We start from the raw sequence: 21657 nt of genomic DNA on the forward strand, positions 1-21657 counted from the left end.
GAATAACACACTATTGCTGCAGTATATAGGCTATTACGTATATGCAAATATTCAAATGACCTACAATACATTGCAGTTTACAACAAGAGTGCACAGCATAGTAATACCACAATGCAATGCTCTTGACATGACCCCCCATTTCCTATGTGATAGATGAACCGGAAGTTCAAAAAATGAAGGGTCAAGGGAGAACATTGCATTGTGGGTTACATTATTCCATGCATTATGCTCTGTTGTAAACTGCTCATTTTGACAGATATTCTGTAGAAGATCATCTACTACAGAAAATGTGCTTACTATGCACAAAATACATAGCATCTACTGCATGAACACTGCTTTTTTTCTCTCTTTAAGGGGGTCACACACCAGACGAGAAGCGCAGGTTGTTGATTTATTTCAAGCAATATATTGAACTATGTTGGACACCATGTTAGTTTCACGTTTTATATAGCACATTTAAAAACAGCAAACAGGGCTGACCAAAATGCTGAAACTATACACAAAATAAAGAACAAGGACAAACCACACATTCACAACAGAAGCTCACAGTGAATTAAAAGCTAATGAAAAAAAAATAGTATGGATTTTAGCCCATTTTATCTCCAAGTTTGTCTTTTCAAACACTGCTTAAATACAAATAAAACACAATTAACTATATACTCAGGCATAGTTAAGGCTTAATGACAATAAATTGGATAAAATGCTTTTTGTTTCATTTTTGTTGTTTTGCATCCAGTAAGACTAAAATCATCTCTCACTTGGTCGGCTAATATAATATGTATACAGTAGGCCTACTTAGCAAAGTGTTTATTCAGTAGCCTATTAGGCTAGTAAACCACACAAATGTTTTACGCATTTTCCAAATTTTTAGCCTATCGCCACCTTGGAATTATAAGGTTCTATCTGCATTCTGACTGGTTTTGAGATATTGAGCTTTAAGTCAAGTCAAGTCAAGAATATTTACATAGCGCTTTTCACAATACAGATTGTATCAAAGCAGCCTCACAGTAGGCTATTAAATTAAAATAATAATAAAACGTCATGTTTGGTAATGCTAATCTTGTAATGCTTTACAATTTGTGCACTCCATTCGACTGTGTAGAAAGAACCTTTTTAATTTCTAAATAAAAAGTTCCAAAATGTATACACAACTTAAAAAAACAACATCACATAATGTAAAGAAGTGGTCACAGAATAAGAATATGTGAATAACTCAATCTTTACAAAAATGTCAGATAGAACCTTATAATTCCAAGGGGACGATATGTTATTTTAAATAAAATTGCATTGTAATTAATTTTTTAGGGCACTTTGGTACATTCATCAGTCCAATCTAAAATCTGAATCCTGAAGCAAAAAGTTGTGAACTACGGATGTTATCCCCCCCCCCCCCCCCCCCCCCCATACCATATCCTACTTCAGCAATCTGGGAACTTTACATAAGCTGTAATACTGTTTCTGTCACCATATACGAGTTATATTTCAAAACCTTTGCAGTCGCATATTACTGAACTGAATAATTTATTATAATAGCCTGCATCATATTCAACATGCAATATTTTACACGCGAGTGTAAATACGATTGACATTACTGAGCCCTTGTGCGCATGTCGCTTTCTCTTTACTGAACAGTCTCACATTTTTCAAATATCTTTATTGCGCAGATGTGGACTAATAAGCGGACACAGTGCAATACTGGACAGCTGTTACTTTTATCCCAAGTTAGAATCGGTATAATCATATTTTTTTTCTCAATTTCGGTTTTATCCCGTGGATGTGCCCTTTGCCCTTTTATTTACGGACTGAACTGCGCCATCCTGAATGCTTCTCTCTCACAGTCTTCAGCTCTCCGTCGTTTGTTCCACGGATATCTGTCTAGAGATTTTCGTATTTGTTCAGTTCGTTGTGACGCGCATGCAAAAGTTGCGTTATGCGAAAGTTGCAGCGCTCGCTCAGCTCTCGCGACTGCTAATGTGCATTAGCTAGCGCAGTCGAGCCCGTCTAATCAAACTCTTTAGCACCAATGTGCTTTTTAAACGCGGTTGGCAGTCTGTATACGGTGTCGTCGGTTTAAAATGACATCGAGGGAATGACATACGCCAGTGTTCACATAGGGTTTCTGTTTGACCGCATCCAACAACTGTCTGAAGCGGCGCCGCGCGGCATTTGTATACGGTGACACTTTTGACATTAGCATCAGCTCGTTTGTCGATTCGCCGCGGATTTGATAAAGGTTTTATTTTATTGTGATTTGTATTCGAATGGCCGAAGGGTAACTTGTACTGTAGTTTTGTGTGTGTGTGTGCGTGTGTGTTGGAGGGGCGTTTACCATGTTGAAGCTAGCAGAAGCTTTTTGACGGGTAGATCACGGGCTGTCGGGAGTTTGACAAGCTGCTTATGTAATGCTGGCGATTCCCCGCTCGACCTCAAAAGACGAAGAACAACAACGAGTATTCAGAGCGCGGCTAAGTTTATTTAGTGAAACGACTTGTGTGCGTCGTCACAACGGCGCATTTAGTTGTTTTTGCGACTCGCTGCTGTTGAAATAGTGTCGAAGCTGCAGCGCGTCCTGTTAAATCTATTGACCATGCGGGAAGTTAAACGAGAAACTATTGTGAACGCCACCTAAACGCATGGACAGCTTTGGACTTGAATAGAAATGCATTTTTCGTCATAAATCTGTTAAAGGTAAGTCCGTCTAATGTACTTGGGGTCATTTGCTTTCCATGCGTGGTGAATGCAGAGTGCATTTTATTTTAAATTGACATACCATCTGCATATTTTTCTTGTTTTAATGGTTGAAATTTCGAATAACAACCCATATAGCTGCTCTTATAGCTCCTATATAACCTATATGTTTCAAAGCTTCTCTTGCTACCTTGAACATTTGCGTCATTTGGGCACTCCGGGCCTTTTTTACGTTTAAACCATATCCTTAGAATTGGTTTTAATTCTCGTTAAGTAAATTAGTAGTGGCATTCTGTATGACATTTATGAATGTTTAGCAAGCTTTAATGTACACTAAAGCGGTTTGTCAGACTGAAGTTCATTTCGGATGCAGTAGCTAAGCTCAACTGACAGGTGGCAGCACTGCGGTGCATCCACTAATGCATTTGAAGGATTTGTATGAGTTTTAATGTCTCTACGTGCCTGAAGCCTTCATTATCTGAGCAAACAATCGCCTCATCAAGCTCCATTTTGTGGGATGAGTTTAAATGCTTTGCGGTAGTTTTATGAAACTGCAGAATGTGTTACTGCTGTAATGCAGACTATTGATTCAAAAAAGTTGTCAGGAGAAATTACTTGTACAAGGGTCAAAACAACTTGAATGGTTGTTTAGCTGAAAAAGTCTTTAACATCTGCATAATCAATTCGTTATGTCACTTCAAGAGCGCTTTTGTGGCAGAATATGCATAGAAATGTAGTTTCATATTATATAGTTTCATTCTGTTTGGAGCTGAGACGGACTTCAGGTGGGAGTCCAGTCCAGACGTACGATTCAAAGTCTGAATCTGTAATATTGATGAATAAATGCATCATCAAATAATGTCGGAGGCCTTGGTGCAAAACTTAGTTTGTAAACATAAGTGCTATGTAAAATACAAAAATTTATTATCAATTCCTGCTCTATTTTATATGTGAACATATTGTAAATTTTTTTATAAAATTAACTGAGGTTTGCCCTTTTCTTCTTTCTGTCTACACAACAGGATTGAGTTATGGATCGTGGACTGAAACGCAGCAGTAACAACGCTGATAATTTAACTTTTGGGGAATGTATTGAGAGAGGCCTCGTTCCGGAAATTGGTGTCAATGCGCCCGCTTTAAATACATCAAAAGATTTCTCAAACGGACTGAGCGGTAGTGACGTTCAAAGAAGCCTGTCTATGGTAGATCCATCCTTAATGGGACGTAACATACAAGAACCAGATGTCAAAGTATTTAAACCCTTCAGAATGCAGCACCAGCAAAAGGCAAAAGAGCCCCTTAGTCTCAACATTGGGGAGAACTTTTCACTCTTGGACGAGAGCATCGCAGACTTAAATCGTGACTCTGACATCCAGGCACTGGACACTTTTAAAGTGAAAATGGAGGAGCTTTCCCCCACGGAGAAAGATAGGCTGGACTTTCCATCCTATGGCCAAATGGAGAAGGAAATGGCTGGCCACGAGAGGGTTATTGGAGACAACACCATGGACATCCTAAAGGATCTGGACTTACCTGACTCGCTCACTGACCTGAATGAGTTCTACGTTACGGACGAGACTGCCTTTCTCTCCTCGCTGGCAGTGGATGATGCCCTGCTGGCAGAAAGCAACTTGCTAAAGGATACCAGCCCTGTTGTCACTGGCAACAGTGCAGCGTGTACAAATGTGAACGGCACAGGGAAACGGCAGCAGATGGTGGAAGCCAGTGTCAACATGCCGGTCATAAAGACGGAGAAAGAGACAGACTTTATCCAGCTTTGCACACCGGGTGTCATCAAACAGGAAAGTGAGAGGCGGAGCTACTGTCAGATGTCAGGGATGGGTGGGTCTCACGGTGGGCCCACCGCGTTGGGAGATATGGGCAGCCCGGGATACCACTATGGAGGCAACACCTCCTCAGCTGCGAGTTTACCCGATCAGAAACCTCCGTTCGGCCTGTTTGCTCACTTACCCGGCTTAAGTGACGTCTGGGGTAGAGGAAATGGATATGGAGATTCATCTGGGATGCAGAGAGCCAATGAGACAGTACTTCCGTCCACCTATCCATTCAGCAGGTAGGATTGACTTTAAAAGGCAGCTTTATGATTATGAACGATGATATGGATAAATAGTGGATAATTAGATCGAAAATGAAATAAGGCTGAGGTTGTGCACATCATTTTGCATATCTGGCTGTTTTAACACGAGGTTTTCCTAGGCTCATGGAACTTATGGAAATGTAAATTTTTTTGATTTCCAGGCCTGAGAAAGATATGGAATATAATCAAATCTTTTCTGTAGTCAATATACATTTTGTAGTTATGCTGAGCTGTAAGAGAATTAATCAGCTGGAAAGTTATGGCTTTTATGGGAAATCCTGGCCTTTAGCCTATGGGTCATATTGACTAAATCCAGTTTGCGTGTTGCAGACATGCCCACTGATGTACAGTAGATTTCCACATCATGGAAAACTTAAGGGGGGAATTTTAAAATTGTGATTTCCAGACTTGGAAAAGGTATTTTAAAAGTTCAAAGTTTTTATGGTGAATATACACTGGCTAAAAATAGCATTTTGTGGGTGTCATTTCAATAAACTGATTAAATAAATCATGATCCAGACATGACATGAGTGATGGCAATGTGGAGTGATTCTCTGTCTGCCAGACTCGGTAGTATTCCTTGGAAAAACTGGCTACAAAACTTCTCATAAGTGTCTGATATTTGATAAAGCTGTTGTTTGCAGCTTTAATTAGTTTGAACAGAGCAAGTGCTGGTCGGCTTCTTCTCCCAGGAGCCCATGAGTGCTGATCTGTATTGGTGCGGTGCCTGTCCAAAGCAAACACACGGGCCTCGCGGAGCTCTCTTCGGCCCAGGACGGCACACATGCACACCTCTTCTCGTTTCAGGAGGCTTTAAGCTTCAATAAAATCATCGAGTGGAACACTTCACCTCTATTGCTGTTGCTGGAGTTTGTGATATTGTTTTTCGGTGAGCGTGGAGAGGACCAGAAGCTATGAGTCATTATGTATTAAAATTCCCTGAGTAAATATGAAATTGATGAAATGAATAGTGGTGTTTTATGGCCAACCCTTCTACTTGGATGTAAATGTATACGCTCTGGCAGATCCTAAAAGATAGGGACTTTTCATGACCTCCCGGTTATGCTTTTGTTCACGTTTCTGATCTGTACGTTTAATAACGATCGGTTTATTGATCTGTCAAGGTAAAGCGTGAAAAGGGGACTTACTTTTTCCCCATCCAACTTGATCCACTGTGCTGCCATCTCATCTGTGCAAGAAAAACCCTAAAACTTTTCCCATTGGCCGTCCTGAATGTTAATCTGGCAGTCTACTTAGTCTACAGATATCTGGGTCAACATGATTCTGCCACTAAACCAACCTGGACTGTGTAGTTCTGTTAGGGGGAAACGTATCAGTGTAGTTTCACCAGACTCATTTCTTAGATATTTTTGCGGTTTTTACTGAATAATTATAGTAAATCTGTAACACTGCAATTTCAGTTAAAAACAGACTACTTAGGTGTGCTATTTTGCTGTTGCTTTTCATAGACTTTGTTCTTATTAAGACGTTTCACAAGAGTAAAGTCTGAAGATATCCCTGGCGTTCACTGATTAAATGCATTTAAAACGTAACCAGCAGTCATGCCTGCATTATAATATTAGCAAACTGAATTACGATTGGTCTTCTTTCTTAGACCAGTTTGTGTGCTGAATTGTTATTATTGGTTTATTCAACCATTTATAGCTGTCTTAACACTGAATGTTTTGTGTGCAGCAACAAAAACAAGACATGGTCTGACAGTCATGACAACAGCAAAGCGACTCTGATGTGACATTTCATTTGCACAGAGCCAAAAAACTAAAACTATTCTTTCAGTGCCTTGCGAGCACTAGGCTAGTATTTTGTTCAGGAAATGTAAGTCTATGTTTTTAATAAAAAAAAAAAAGAAGATGTCAATCATGTTATGTAAGGAAACCCACCGAGACCATTTTTGTTTTTGTGAACAAACGGTTTACTTTTTTAGTTATTAGTTAGCCTAGTTATTTTTCATTTGTTGATCTTGTAGACATTTTTTGCTGTATTTTTGACGAGTTTGCTTCGAAGGATTTTACCAGTCGTGCAGGTTTGTTTTGCTGGAGGTTAGGAATGTGTTTTGCTGCTGGATAGTGATGATAAATCAAACATTTAATAAATTCTCATTAAATGTGACAGGAGGTGGGCCATACTGAACGGTTGATCCAAGTTTTTCACACAGTGAAGTTGTACTTTTTAACTCAATATACATTTGTTTCAAAACGCTCTCCGTCCACATTAACTTTTTCCAAAAGTTTCTCATTCACACTAGCCCCTTTCAAACAGCGCGTTGATCCCGGGAAATTGGCGCGAATTTGCCAGAGTACCTTCTGTGTGAACGCAAACACGTCCCGGGATTGATGCCGGGAACGATCCCGGGTTGGGGACCTTGTAACATTGCCGGGATCAGTCCCGGAACGCGCCCCGTGTGAACAAAAGCCATGATCAATGCCGTAAGCGGTGTGTCATAGTGATGACATGTGCCATCGCGCGACTCTAGAAAGTTTGTGTTCGTCATCAACAAAGAAAGAACGAAAAAATGTCAGTAAACTGGAACGAAGCAGAGACCAGGAGCTCCTCACTATCCGCGCTGAAGCTGAGAGCGTTCGCCAGCTTTGTGGAACGGTACGCGATGCGTTAGTGTAGCTACATGTTTTCGACGCGTGCGTTACACGTCTCATCCTGACGTCACATGTCTTTACGGGATCTTACTGGGATATGCGTGTACACACTCACAGATCCCGGAAAATCAATGGCAGTGTGAATGAACCAAAATCAAACGATCCTGGGACAAATCCCGGGACACATTATCGTGTATTTTCTGGAATCTCTGTGTGAAAAGGGCTACTGAAGCGTTGGAAAGCGCTCAATTCACCGTAGCTCCCTGAGATGATACAGATCATGCTATTCTATGCTAGAGAATAGCATGCTATTTCTATGCATAGCACTTTGAATTGCCATTGTGTATGAAATGTGCTATATAAATAAACTTGCCTTGCCTATACTTCTGGCAGAATAATTTTATTTAGTAAAATATCTCACCATTCACTGATGCGTCCAGGTCTCACTCAGTCACCATTATATGTTTTTAGGTCTAAACCACAACTGGTCTCATGTTTTGCAAGTACATTTTCTGTCATATTTGCTGAACTGTGATAGATACCTCAAATAGTTTACAAATTTACCCACTTGGGAAAGCGTTCTTAGTGTGAACGGAAGGCCAAAACGGAGAGAAAAATGTGCGTTTTCAAAAGAAAATGTATTAGTGTGGACAAGGCCTAAGTTACAATGATACAGCCAGTACAGTTTAAATAGCCAATAGCCTTTAGTTTATCACATTCATGGATCATTTGCTCATTTGAATTAGAGGTAATTTGGCACTTGCTATTAGTGGGATAAAATAAAATTTCCTTCCCTGGATTCAAGATGAGTCCGCAATCATTTTTGGTTTATTTTCCTTGGAAGAGGAAGTCTTTATACACTTTATGACTGTCAAAGTACAATTTTGAATATTTGTGAAACAAATTTAAATCACATTCAAATGCTAAATGTTAGGTGTGTGGCTGGCAGACGTACCAGTTATTAACAAAGACATGTTGGTTCCATGGTTACGTTTTAATGTTTTGTGTTAGCCTATCCAGTTCAATTCGATGTATCATGACTGCATTGTTCTTTCGAAACTTGAACCACCGTGAGTCTTGCGCATGAGCAGTGTGTTTTTACAGTTAAACTTGAGACCTTTCCCCCTCATTCCACTGCCCTGCCTTTCACATCTTTAAAAGCAAAAATGCATTCTGTGTGAACAGCCCCTTAAAAAGTGCTGTGTGGCACTTTGATTTCTGGAGTGTTGATGTCAAAACGGCTGACAGTTTCATGTTTACATAATACTGTACATAACATGTCTGTTGGAGATTTGATATAATAAGAACAGGCTTCTATACACTTTTGTCACCAGTCAGGTCTTTTGCTTTATATTGTGCCTAAAAACACAATGCTGTTTTGTTTATAATTGTTGATGCAGTTAATGCCCTTATATTTGTTTTATGAACATTTAAGTATTACACACTTTTCTTTACAGACACTTTTGCCTTTTCATTCATTTTCCCATTTTCCACCCTAGTACATTTTAAATGTGTAGCCTATATCTGACTAAAGTCATTTTACTAACTTTTTTTGAGTGCATAAGTGGCTTTAAATGTTACAAAAGTTTTCAGAAACAGTCATAATAGTAATAATTGTACATGTGCAGTGTAGCTAGAAAACTTGGTCTAATGTTTAAAACAGTAATCTCTTTAAACCGTGCCAGTGAGTAATGTTTGACTTGGACTTAGTTTTGTTAACTTTAGCTGTTTCCTAAATCACACCTTTGGTAATCTTTAATACCAACATCTGGTTTCATAGGTTTGTTTCAACTTGTTTTCTAATCTGAGAATCAATGGAATTTCCAACAGCAGGCCTTAATTCTGGTAGCTCTCTCTCATACTTCAGCAGAAATAAATATCTTGTCCATACCGGCCTATTCTGCTCTCTTTCCTGTGGGCTACATACCAGCAGGTTTGTTGCTTCTCTTCATGTTGACAGTGGGTGATACAGCAGCAAAGCGTTTAATTTGGATATTAATTTCCCCCAGATGGAAGTTCTCTGGAAAGGTCAAAGACAGTCTAGATCTTCTGGAAAGGAGTCAAACAGTAGTTTATAGCTGTTAGACTTCTTGTAAATTAATATCTGGATCAGTGTAAATGATATCTCTCCATCTGATAACAATTAGTCAAACTTGACAGGGTTATAAACCCTAGTATAGGGTATACAATACAGGTCTGCCAATATCAATGTTTTCATTGACCAATAGTGGAAACTTATCAATATATTGACAGAAAAATGAATGAACTTATTTTTTAATTAATCAAATACGATTTAGTAAAAAAAAAAAAAAAAACTTTTCAGGTTGTGTATGCAACCTGGTTCCCCGAGAAGGGGAAGGAGATGCATTGGTGTTGACGCTATGAAGAACGCCATCAGCATGACCGATGTCTGAAGCTGGTGTAATCACACCAGTGTTCGTTTGCAGACGAGGGACTGGCATCACACGCAAATATAAAAGGCTGCCTGAGTTACACGTCATCAACTCAAGACAGTCTCATTCCCCTTCTCAGGGATCAGGTTTGCATATGTGGAGCTTTGACGCTGTGTCTCGGTGTTGATGCTATGGGGAACCAATTCTCACTTTGCTATGCTGAAAGAAGTCCTGTCTCACTGCTGTGAATATGCATAAACAAAGTTGGCATAGCGCTAAATAACTCTATGGAGTCAAGAGCGCATGATTGATTGATTGTATATAGGCCTAATACATGTAACGTATCTCTACATGTAATGATGGCATGTAATCATCGTTAGAAGTCAGGGCTCTGTGTTGAGCGTAGTGACGTGTCACAACAACCCCCCACTGACTCTCTTTATTTCACTTCAAGAGGGTGCATTCATAGATTAGAGCCCACCAGGACAACCCACGGGATTTCTAATTCAATTATCTGCATTCCTTGTGCCAGTATTTTATTATTCTGAAAGTTTATCATTCAAATAGCTTCTAGTGTCTTTTACAGTAGATTCATGTCTTACACCTATAATTTATTATAGGACATTTTTGAAATTCTAATTTTTGTGCGTCACTTGTTAATTTTATAATTAAACAGTAAAATAAGTTTGAATAGTTTCTCGTTGTATTATTGACTAGTTCTCAGTAATGAGCACAGTGATGTAATCTACTCCTATAATTCTGCATGTCATAGAATGACAGAAGAGGTTTGCTTGTTTCTACAAACGGAAGAATATTTCTGCTTAAAAATGAGACTCATTCCACTGAACTCTGACCAAATGCATGAGTCAGGTGAACGGTGAATAATTGGTGTTTCTTCTGAAGTTGCGCGACTTTACACCCTCAAGCAGCCCACTCTAACTTTTTTCTGCTTTTGGTATTATTTTTCTTTGCAAGTGAAAGTTCAGAAACAGATATTTTTCAAGGAATGTTCTCTGTTGACAGTAGTGCTGTTCAGTTATTTTATATTAATATATATTTTTTTTTATTTCTGTTGGATAGAAACTAGCCTATGTGGGGTGGTGACATTCATTATGGGGGGATGGGATCCGAAAATGAGCCAGATTCAAACTTGCAGGGTTGCATAAGCACCACAACTTACTGATAAACTTTGTAAACGTTTCTGTGTAACTGATCAGGGAAAAACAAGTCCTTTCAGAAATCATTCTTTATTAAATACTCGTTAATGTACTCTGTGAAACACCCACCACATTTTACGGCCTATAAAATTTGAGGACTGATCACAGAATTGTAATTTTTTGTCCATTTCAGTCTGTCTTTAGATGGGTGCATTTAAACAATTATTGATTTAATTTTTATACACATATATATTGCGATCTCGATTCAAACACCTTCGCAATCTTATTCCTAAATGACAATGATTCGCCAGTGTCTATTAAACCTTTGACAAGTACAATCCCAGCGCATTCAAATATGTGTCCGCGCTGCCGCTGTGCCAAACAGCGTCACAAACAGTCTTTTCAACAACACAGAATCATTATTTCTGTGTTAAAATAATTCTAATTATAACAGAAGTACTGAGATAAAAGTTAATAGTTTGGATATAAACACTGGTCTACGGTACACACGCCGTCACTGGGTAAGGTACAAAAGCAAAAAAGGTACATCTCTGTACCTTAAAGGTACATATTAGTTTTAGCGTTTGTACCTGATAGGGTACTGCCCCAGTGACCGCTTTGTAGCTTTTTTTCAAAATAAAGTGAATCGGTAACTTGACGCTTCAAATAAAGATTGTATCATTACATCGTTACACCAGTAGGTGGCGACAAATGACCGTTAAAAAGGTATTTGTTCGTCCAAGAGATTCGTTCAAAAATAGTGATTCATCTAATAAGGAAACAAGTAAAGTCTTTATGAGTGAGTCATTGAATCATTCATTCAAAACGCTTAAAAAAAAAATCTAATGAATTATTTTGTTTAGTTGTCTTTTCAGAATCATGGGAGAATCCCAATCTCTATTTTTATTATTATTATCGTGATTCTCAATTTATCCAGAATTGTGCAGCTCTAACGTATAATGATACATACTTAACGAGAGTTGACTGCTTGATATTTCAAAACTGTTGTGCATATGGTTAAACAGATTTATTATTATTTGGTTTTCTCCAGAAACATTAGCTTCAGTTTTCATTTAATAATCATACATGTCCTGTGTGAATCTGAATAGCTAGTATTAGGGCTTAGTGGGGCAATACTTTTCTGCAAAGCTTATTTCTAGGAATAGATTGTTTGATGCACAGCGTTCTAAAAAGCTTACTGTGCAGAACATGACAAAGGGAGACGCTACAGTTTTCTGATTAGTGGAATGTGGGTGACTTTGGCGCCACCAACAAACATGCATCCTTTTTTTAACTGCCTTGCCTTTCTCACCCCGTTTGTTCAATGCAGTACTTATTCAGCCAGAATAGAGACATCAGTTGGCCATGTGCTCAACATGCACTTACTTTTTTGCAAATGCAATGTGCAATGGCTTCAGCACTACGACAAGAATAGCAAGAGAGAGTGAATCCCGCATGTATATGTAGATGTCACTTCTGAAACTTTGCAGCTTGTACCTGTCTGTTGTTCCTCTTAGCATTATGAAAAACATTTTTATTGAATTCTAAATGGATTATTTATACCCTATCGTGCAAAGAGTTGTCCCTTTATAATCAATAAAAAGCTGTCACTCATCGTAATTTCTGCACAATGAATCGGTTAGTCAAAGTGTCACTTTGTTTGTTATATCGAGGGTATCATCTATATTAGGGCTGGGAATTTATCGGCAGATGCCCCACGATACCATATTATCACGATACTTAAGGCAGGATACGATACTATTGCGATTTAAAAAAAAAGTGTGATATGCTGAGCTCAGTACTGTGATAACGTTAGGGCTGTACAAATGATTATTTTTCAATCGATTAATCTATCGATTAATTGTTCAATTAATTGAATAATCCTGTAAAATTTAGTCAGCAGATTAAAGTAGCTGCTTGAATATATTAGACCCCCACAACCGTATAGACCCCTTTTGCGCCGACGTCACAATTACGTCACGGCGCGAGCTGGTTGTAAAACAGCGTGAAAACTGGAGGCGGCCAATACAAACCAGCACAGATTCGACTACATAATGAGGAGCTTAAATTACTATTATTATTATTATATATCATCTTGTTGTGTTGTTGGGTTTTAGAATCGACGGAGTACAGGCTCCAATTTTACATTTTATCGCATAATGTTTTCAAAATGATTGTGATTTATTTGTGAATCATCTATGATAGTTGTTTTGATTGATTGGGACTAGACTTTTTGAAGATCCTGGTAAGAAAGGGTAATCAAATACATAGTTAAAAAATGAATATGCTGTATCTGGAATTTTTATTTCAAGAAAATATTCACATAATTAAAATTGCACCGTAATGTCACTCTTTAAGTTTACATTGTCGTCTTCTGGCCTTGGCGCTGGCTCGGCAGAACTTCGGATCGTACCACAAGTCTTGTACGTGGCCATTCAGCACATAGTTATAGGCATCTGAAGATGTTTATGCCCTCAGTTTCTCTTTATGCTCAGTTTCTCTATCGGGTAGGTGTAGATGTCAGGCTTCTCGACCGGAGGCAGCGTTAACGTTATCCTGTCAGATAATCCATCCATTGACGGCATGGGTCAGCCAATCTGGTTCCGTCGGTTAAAATTCACTTTTGCAAATAACAATCGCGGTCCTGGACAGCGAGTGACCTTGCACATTAAGATAAAATCGAATTTTCTCCAGTCATTGTTAAAAAAGCTAACAAAACTGGCAAACTAGCGTTAGTGAAGCGGCCAGAGAGATCTGTCTGCCACCAACTAAGCTCTGCCCACAAAAAAACGTCACCATGTTTACTAACTGAAAAGGGGTCTATTCTAACTAACCATAGCGAGCGACAGTGTCAAACATGGCGGTGTCCATATAACCTTGAAGTTTTACCATGATTGATAGTGCATAATTAAATAAATGAGTCAGATCGCAAGTTCATCCATTCGATATTTTAAATAACCAACAACAGCTTTAACTTCTAGTCAGTGCCCTATAGAGTTAGTGTCACTATAGAGTTAGTGTCACTATAGAGTTAAACCGAAGAATGCGGTTGACAGGATTCATAGAAAGAGAATTATTTAATGTGAGCGGCAGTCAGCCATATCAGTTGATGTACTTTAATGCCGACCAAATACCAGAGGCAATGCGAAACACAAAGACATGTCAAATCATGTTTTAAAGAAGAGTGACTTTATTGAGTGGTGGAAATAACCAGCAACAAAACTCTGCGACATTACAGACCTACCCCTCAAAATAGCCTACCTCAGTTATAGAGTTTAAGCGATGTTTAGTATAGGAAAATGTTCACACTTTTTTTTTTATATTTAGCTATTAGATCTGTTTAAATGCTTAAGTTTGCTTTCATATTATAATTAATATAATATATTGAATAGAACAAATTGAAGCATTGAATTTGAAACTGTTAATAAACTATATATATATAACATTTATATCAGTTTAAATGCTTGAATTAGTTTTTATATTATATTATATAAGGCTAATAAAGAATTGATCTCACTAGGGGATTGTTTATGGCTCATATTAAAATAATTTAAATGTTCTGTGTGAGATTTTTTTAAATGTTTTTTTTTATTATTGTATAGGGCTGGGTATCGATTCAGATCTTCCAATTCGATTCGATTTCGATTCCCAATTCGACTCCGACAAATCCTATATTTATAAAAAAGAACAGTGAACATAAGTTTACAAGTGGCCACACACTTGTATATTAAACTCTTTTTATTATAGGTGCATTAAAACAGAACCCAACTATATTTCAAATGCATATAATGAATAGACAGGATTTTGATGCAAGATGAAAAATTTATGCTGAAAATTGCAAGTCAGAACAGTCGCATGCCTTGATCAATCAGGATCAGGTTATTTTATGTTTAAGATAAAACAAACATAAAATCTCACAGCATTAGCTGTAACATGGAGGCTGCAAGGCTATGGACAGTGTAGGAAAACTAATACTGGCTTTTGGGTGATAGATAAATAAATATGTAAAAAAAAATCGATTCGTGGCCTTTGAGAATCAATTTTGAATCGACCACTTTTTACGAAACGATTAATCGAAAAATAACAATTTTGCCCAGCCCTATTATTATAGAATTTCTTGGTAAATGTGCTTCATTTAGTAATTTCTAAATTAACTGCTTGTTGTCAAAAAATATGATTTAATATCACTAAGTTACATCAAGGGTCAAATAAAATATAAATAGCACATTAAAGTTAAATGTTACAGCTGCATGATGTAGGCTAACCACCTTTTGTGTGAGCGTGTGCTGTACTGGTCAGATATACAACATGCTTTTGCTCAGGTGGCCAAAATGTTTGCCCAATATAGAAAAGATTGACTCAGCAAGAAAAAAATGAGAGGGAACATTGCTGATCGGGTAAGCTCATGGTGTTTTTGGTGGTAAAAAGAGTAGCCAGAATATTATTTTAAAAAACAAATTCACCACTTGTATTCCACAAAAGAGGATGATAAAGTCACATGGGTTTGGATTAAGTTTCATTCCTGTGTGAACTATTCCTTTAAGACCTGCGTTCTCGCTCTGCTCTTCAAGTGGGAGTCCTTGGCCTGGTTTCCTCGATATGATTGGAGGAGGAGTCGAGCTGTACTGTACGTGGGCTTAGAGCCAGCTGGACTAAAGTTGCAACTTCGCCCTCAAGCTCAGCGAATTCCTCCCCTCTCTCTGTTTGTTTTGAGTTTTCCAGAAGCTCGAGATGGATTTTGCTCTCGGGTGCCGAGTTATTGCACTCAGTGGAATGAAGTACCTGAATCCTGTGGAAATCTCATCCGCACTTTTCACTGAAAATTCATTGAATTGTGGGTGTTTGTTATATACACACAAGCTGTGTCTGTGTGTGTCCAACCCCCCCATATGTAAATCCCAATCTAAAGATTAGTGCTCAGACAGATGTCCTCTGCTCTAAGTCAGGAGATGTACAGCAGGATATGGTTGTGAAAGTTTACCATCCTTTGGACTGGATTAGGTTAATTAAAATTAAATGCTTTGTTTCATGAAAAGTGGCCCAGTATGAAACAACAATTAATAATAATAATAAGGATAATAATAATCGATCTGATACAGGCATTGTTTTTTATTAATAAACAGAAAATGAGCCTCAAACATAAGCATTTGCCTCCTCCGTAGGCATTTCTTTTCCCTAATTTCACGTCAAGGCACTTTAAGCTCTGTTGGCTTCTGTGTGTGTTTACTAGATCAAACTGCATGGTTTATCCATATAGTATTTAATAGGGGTGTAACGGTACATGTATTCGTACCGGACCGTTTCGGTACAGGGCTTACGGGTGCACCGAATGCGATCTTTCACGTATTAGGCTAGTTTTGTGTGCGGAACATACCTCAATTCCGAGTTTCCACACGAACATATTAAGTGTCGGAAGTCTATGCGTTGCACTTGAGCGCACCGCTCAAATGAAATACATCTAAAATATTACCATAACATCTGTCTTCCTGTGTGCGGAAATTAGTTGCTGTGACAGCGAAACACGTGCATGCGCGCCTGTGTTAAGAGCGCTTGTTGCTCCGTGCCCGAATGCCTTTCAGTTGCTTAATAAAAGCGGGCTTTCCACACAAACAAATGTACATGTGTCATTAGTATGAGAAAAAAATTGCATTTTAACTGTCGGGCTCGGACATAAATATCTTCATGCCTGTCGGACGCGGGTCGGGTTCGTACAGAAAAACTCGACCCGATCCGCACGCTTTAGCCCAGCCTCTCGCTAGCTCTCATGGCCAATATTGGTTTGAGAGAGTGTTTTATTTTGTGGAGAACTTTGCAGCAGTATTTTATTTCTTATTCTTTTTTTATTTTATATATATTTTATTTATTATATTTAATTAAAAAGTGTGTTTAAAAAAGTGTAAACAAATTGTTAAAAAAAAGTTTATAGTAAACAACCAGCAGTTTAATGTTTTGCATTTTTTTCCTTTACTGTACCGAAAATTAACCGAACCGTGACTTTAAAACCGAGGTACGTACCGAATCGTGTTTTTTTGGCGTACCGTTACACCCCTATTATTTAATAATGGCAAAGGTAATTCACTGAATCTGATTCTGCCTCTCCATGTTTGCTAGAAGCAGAAGAAGGAAAGCATGACAGAGATAGCAACAGTAACTGAGGAGGTGGGGCTTAGCAGTGGATGACACATTATTATAAAGATATGCCTTCCTTTCATGGGGATTTTTCACGTGATTGGAATATTTAGTTTTTTTCACAACCTTACACACAGATTTATACTGGTTGAATTTTTTTTTTTCTCTATCTACTTAGTTAGGGACACATAATAACCAGGGTCCATGTGAAGCCGAACAGCAATTGGATGTATATTTGAAATAATAAATTATTCAATTGCAAAAGCATCTCTTAATAAGCAACTAATGAAATCTATCTCTTTCAAACAGAGTGTTTTTTCTCTTGCTCTCTGTCCATTTGTCTTTCAGGCCTCTGCTTATTTCGTGGCCTCTTTCACATGTAATTATTGTCAATGTTCTGTCCTGTCCTGGTCCATTTTGCACCGCTCCAGTGATTTTTCTGAACATCTCGGTCGCGTCCTTGACCTCTGACTGCGAAGAGCAACATTTAGCCCCTATTGACACGCCACTTAGCTTTGTTTGTTTTCACCACTAAATGAGACATGTTTTTCTCTGCAAAATTAGTTTTCCTCTTTTGGATCAAAAGTAGAAACTAGATTGCCTGCATCATAAAAAGTACATCTTTGACTGAAAAGAGAAAAGTAATATGTTGCCTTGCTAAAAAAAACAAAACAATAAAATAAAACCACTTTAACCAGCCACAAAGCTGATTCCCGTTGATCTAGTGTGCTAAAATCTAGTGTATTATTGTTTTAATTATAATAGCACAAATGACACAATTATACAATTCTTCTTTTGCACTGCAAAGAAAAAATATTTTATTTAATCAGCTTTTTTTCTGTCTCGTTTTTTTTAATTTAAAATATCTAAACATCATTAAAACAGGAAGCAATTGAGAAACAAAAATATGTAATATATAATTTTTTTAGAATATATTATTATTATTATACCACTTTGCCTGATTCGTTCTTGTTTAAAGCATAAAATTAACAGTCTATAAAGGTTATTAACAAAAAATTGAATGAAAGAAAAACAAGACAAATAGCAAATTAAGAAAAAAACATTTGAGTAGCTGAAAACAGATCTATGAGCTGTAGAGCTATACGTGTAAGAGCACCAGTTATTGATTTTAATGCAGGTCTCCGCTGATGCATTGGTTGCCATGGTGAAGCTCAGGGTCTTGTGAACGTTCATGTTTACCTCTGACTTCCTGTCTGTTCTCGACTCTTATGTGGTCATCACTCTAGCTGGTGTGAAACTCCCATGAATGCCACACTACCACCTCAGTCTGTTTCACACCACGATAAGCATCTAGCGTATGCGTGAGACTCTTCAATTTGATAATGGAGCTGCTGCAGTTTCTCTTGTCTTTGATTTTTCTACTCATATTTCATATTGTTTTTTTGAAACACACAGATATGCATTGAAATGGTGAGACAGTGAACTGAAATGTTCATTATTTGATTTTTTGCACAGTTCAAGGTGTGCTATTCTTACGTTTGCTTAATTTAGACTTTCATTTTCAGTTCTTGCTTCTTCTGTTTCAGGGTAATTTGCTTACATTCCCAACTTTTTTGTAATTTTGTTTGTAATTTCTGTGCAACTAGTGTCAGCAAACAGAACTGCAAAGTTTTAGTTTTCAAACAGGTTTCCTTAAACATTCTCCCCATCTGGTTTGACAAACAAAGGAAGGATAAAAAGGATTTAAAAAAATAACAATCCGCTTAACCCTGGTGTTTTTTTTGGTAATTTTAAACCGAACCATTTTTGTTTAAAAAAAAAAAAAAAAAAAAAAAAAAATTGCCACTTCATGCTGTGGAATTAATTCGAAAAGCTAGGCTAAATGGTCGTAAAAAAAAAAAAATCACACTTGTGTTGGTCATTTTTGACCGAAAAAATAGCTTTTTTAAAAATTTGTGGTACAATCTACAAATCAGCCACAATGCAGAAAAAAGTCCACTGCAGTGAAGGGGTGACACTAAAATATCAAGACTGCGAAATAGATACACTCCACCCATCCCCAAACATAAATGAACTGTTTTTACAAATGCGTGTAATAAAATCAATAATTCAGCCAAGATACAGTTAAAAAAAAGAAAAGGAGGTCTTTTAGAGGTCTACACTCTAAAAATTCAAAACAGACACACTCACTCAAACACAAACTCGCTTACACATACTCACAGACACACACACAGCACATTATTATACACACACAAATGAACTGGTGTGGCTGTAACAATGGCAAAATTGAGCCAGAAGACTCAAATGTGGTTGAAATCAGGTTGATGAAGCTCTGATAAAGCATTCCTGTTCAGTTTTGTTGAATTGTGATGTTGTGTAACAAAAGGTATTTCTCTGTCTCTGTGACAAAAGTAGTCTTTTATCCAATTTCATAACCTAATAAAAGTTCATTTTTATGTCTAAAACCAGCTATAGAATTTACAAGCATCTTTATATAGAGTTATATAGGAATCTAGTGGTTCTATTTGAATTAAGTGGGTATGTGTATTCTTCTCTATATTTTAACATGAAATACAGTTTTACATTTTTTTCAATGGGAAAATATTGATATTATTGATACTAATTATTGCTTGTATATTAATTAGTAATATACAATTCTCTCAAAATACTAAATATTATATTACTTTGACAATGTCATGTATGTAGTAACGTGTAATATAAACAATAGGCCTATATCACATTGATTTTACAGAAAAGAAAAAAGTTTCAGGTGTTCGGTCACTTTTGACTGTAAAAAACACAAGTGTGACTCCCAAATGAACAATACCAGAGGGTTACATTGAGAAATAATGAAAAAGATGTTTCATTTTGTATTGATGAAATAATTAAATGAATATGTGTGAAGTTTTAATTCCATTTGGCAACCGGTTTCTGTCTCCTGGATCTGTTGAGGTCAGGTAGGCTATCTGGTATGAATTTTTCTGAGCTTTGCACCATGCACATTTGTTCATCTTTCACCTCTACTGAGCGCTCAGTGGGGAAACCCCCACACAAACATTTCCACTTTATCACTGTTGGTATCCTGTTATCTTAGGCCCTTTCCATCTCTTTACTGTTTCTTAGAGACAAATTAAAGTGAGATCAGTTAATTGAGTTTCCCTAAGCTAGGCCCTCTACCAAGCAGTCTGCAAAACTCAATCATCCCATTTATCAGAAATCATAATCAAAAGGCTGCTTTGAGTGTAACACACAAGACTGCAAACCGGAGAGCAGACCGTTTACAAACATGCAGACTTGCACTCAGTTTTGACGTGCATCACCTACATGTGTTGGTTAGGATTTAGCTATAGAATGGGAAATTTCTGCTGCAAATGTGCAAACATTTCTTTTTTTTCTTTTTTTTTTTTGCTGTATTGGAGGCAAATCAACTTCATGAAATGACTACATGTCAAATGTTTTGCAATGGCATCTTCTGAAACCCTGTTGTGTGCAAGCGAAAGGAAAGTCTTACATTATTTTTAAGTATTTCATGGTTGAGATTATTTCTTGCTGCTTCTTCTCTGTCATGAACTGCATTTTTTTCTATTTTATTGTATAATGTTCTCTGAGGTCCACTTATAATGTTATCAAGATTTTTTACATCAAAAACATCCTATTTTCTATCCTGTTTTGGAACCTGTCTTTCAAACACTGTTTTGATGGGTGTTCTGCATTCAAGATTTGTGAGTAAATGCTCACTGAAATGATTGGGTAACAGTTTTGCATATTAAAATAATTTTTAATTTTAATTTCAGAGTCAGAATTTTTCTGAAAACTTCCATTCCAATGTTGAAAAATGTCTTTGTTACATAGTTGAAACATTTGCCAACAATGTGAAACATGCAAGTTACATATGGCTGTGGCAAATAAAGTGCAGTGTCGTGTTTGAAATAAAATGAAATGTGTTGTAATGTCTTGCTGATGACAAAACACAAGATGACGTTCACTGACGCTTTTATTCAGGATTACAGCAAATGGCTTTGCTCAAATCATTAACAAAAGCGCTCTCTACGTGCTTTCTTTCTACGTGCTTTCTCTGTATCTGATAATCCAACACATGAATGCCGAAGCAGAGGAAAGAACCGCAAATCACAGCTTTCACAACTATTTAGTTTGACTGCAGTGCTACAGTATAGTCAGTACATCAAACGATCTATATCAGACAAAGCAATAGTGACACATGGTAAATCATTGTTATTCACATTTGTGTGTTGCGACAATTCTGTCGGATCCAATGTTCGTCACTGCATCATCTTTTATTTTCAGTCTCTTTGAAAAGCTTGTGCCTGCCGGATGGTGTTAAAAAAAAGAAAAAAAGAAATGTGAAATGAAGCGAACAAACGAACAGTGTCTTACTGACGCGATCTTAAAAACGAAGTTCATTCACGCTGTCTAGGATTACAAGGATGGCAATGCAAAGACTGTTTTTCCTCAACTCGGCACTGCAAACCTCTCTTGGGTTTTATTGCGCGATTAATCCTGTATTTGCGTCTGGCTCGTGTTTACTACATGACGTGCAAATCGGTCGGTGGTGCTAAAGAGAATGAAGAAGACGTTGTAAAGAATGTCCCGTCTGC

At 37.5% G+C, this 21657-nt stretch overlaps 1 protein-coding gene across 2 annotated transcripts in view; it reads left to right on the plus strand.

Moving 5' to 3' along the window:
• Positions 1-1663: 1663 nt before the first annotated feature.
• The window catches only part of LOC306984308 (glucocorticoid receptor-like), a 76108-nt gene continuing 56114 nt past the window's right edge, over positions 1664-21657 (plus strand). For both annotated transcript variants that reach the window (XM_079585536.1, XM_079585537.1), the window contains exons 1-2: positions 1664-2688; positions 3711-4762. In XM_079585536.1, the coding sequence (XP_079441662.1) occupies positions 3720-4762 (1043 nt within the window). In that variant the 5' untranslated portion in view covers positions 1664-2688; positions 3711-3719. The remainder of the gene's footprint in view (positions 2689-3710; positions 4763-21657) is intronic.

Source organism: Phoxinus phoxinus (assembly GCF_949152265.1).
Source record: "Phoxinus phoxinus genome assembly, chromosome: 17".
NCBI classification, from domain to species: Eukaryota; Metazoa; Chordata; class Actinopteri; order Cypriniformes; family Leuciscidae; genus Phoxinus; species Phoxinus phoxinus.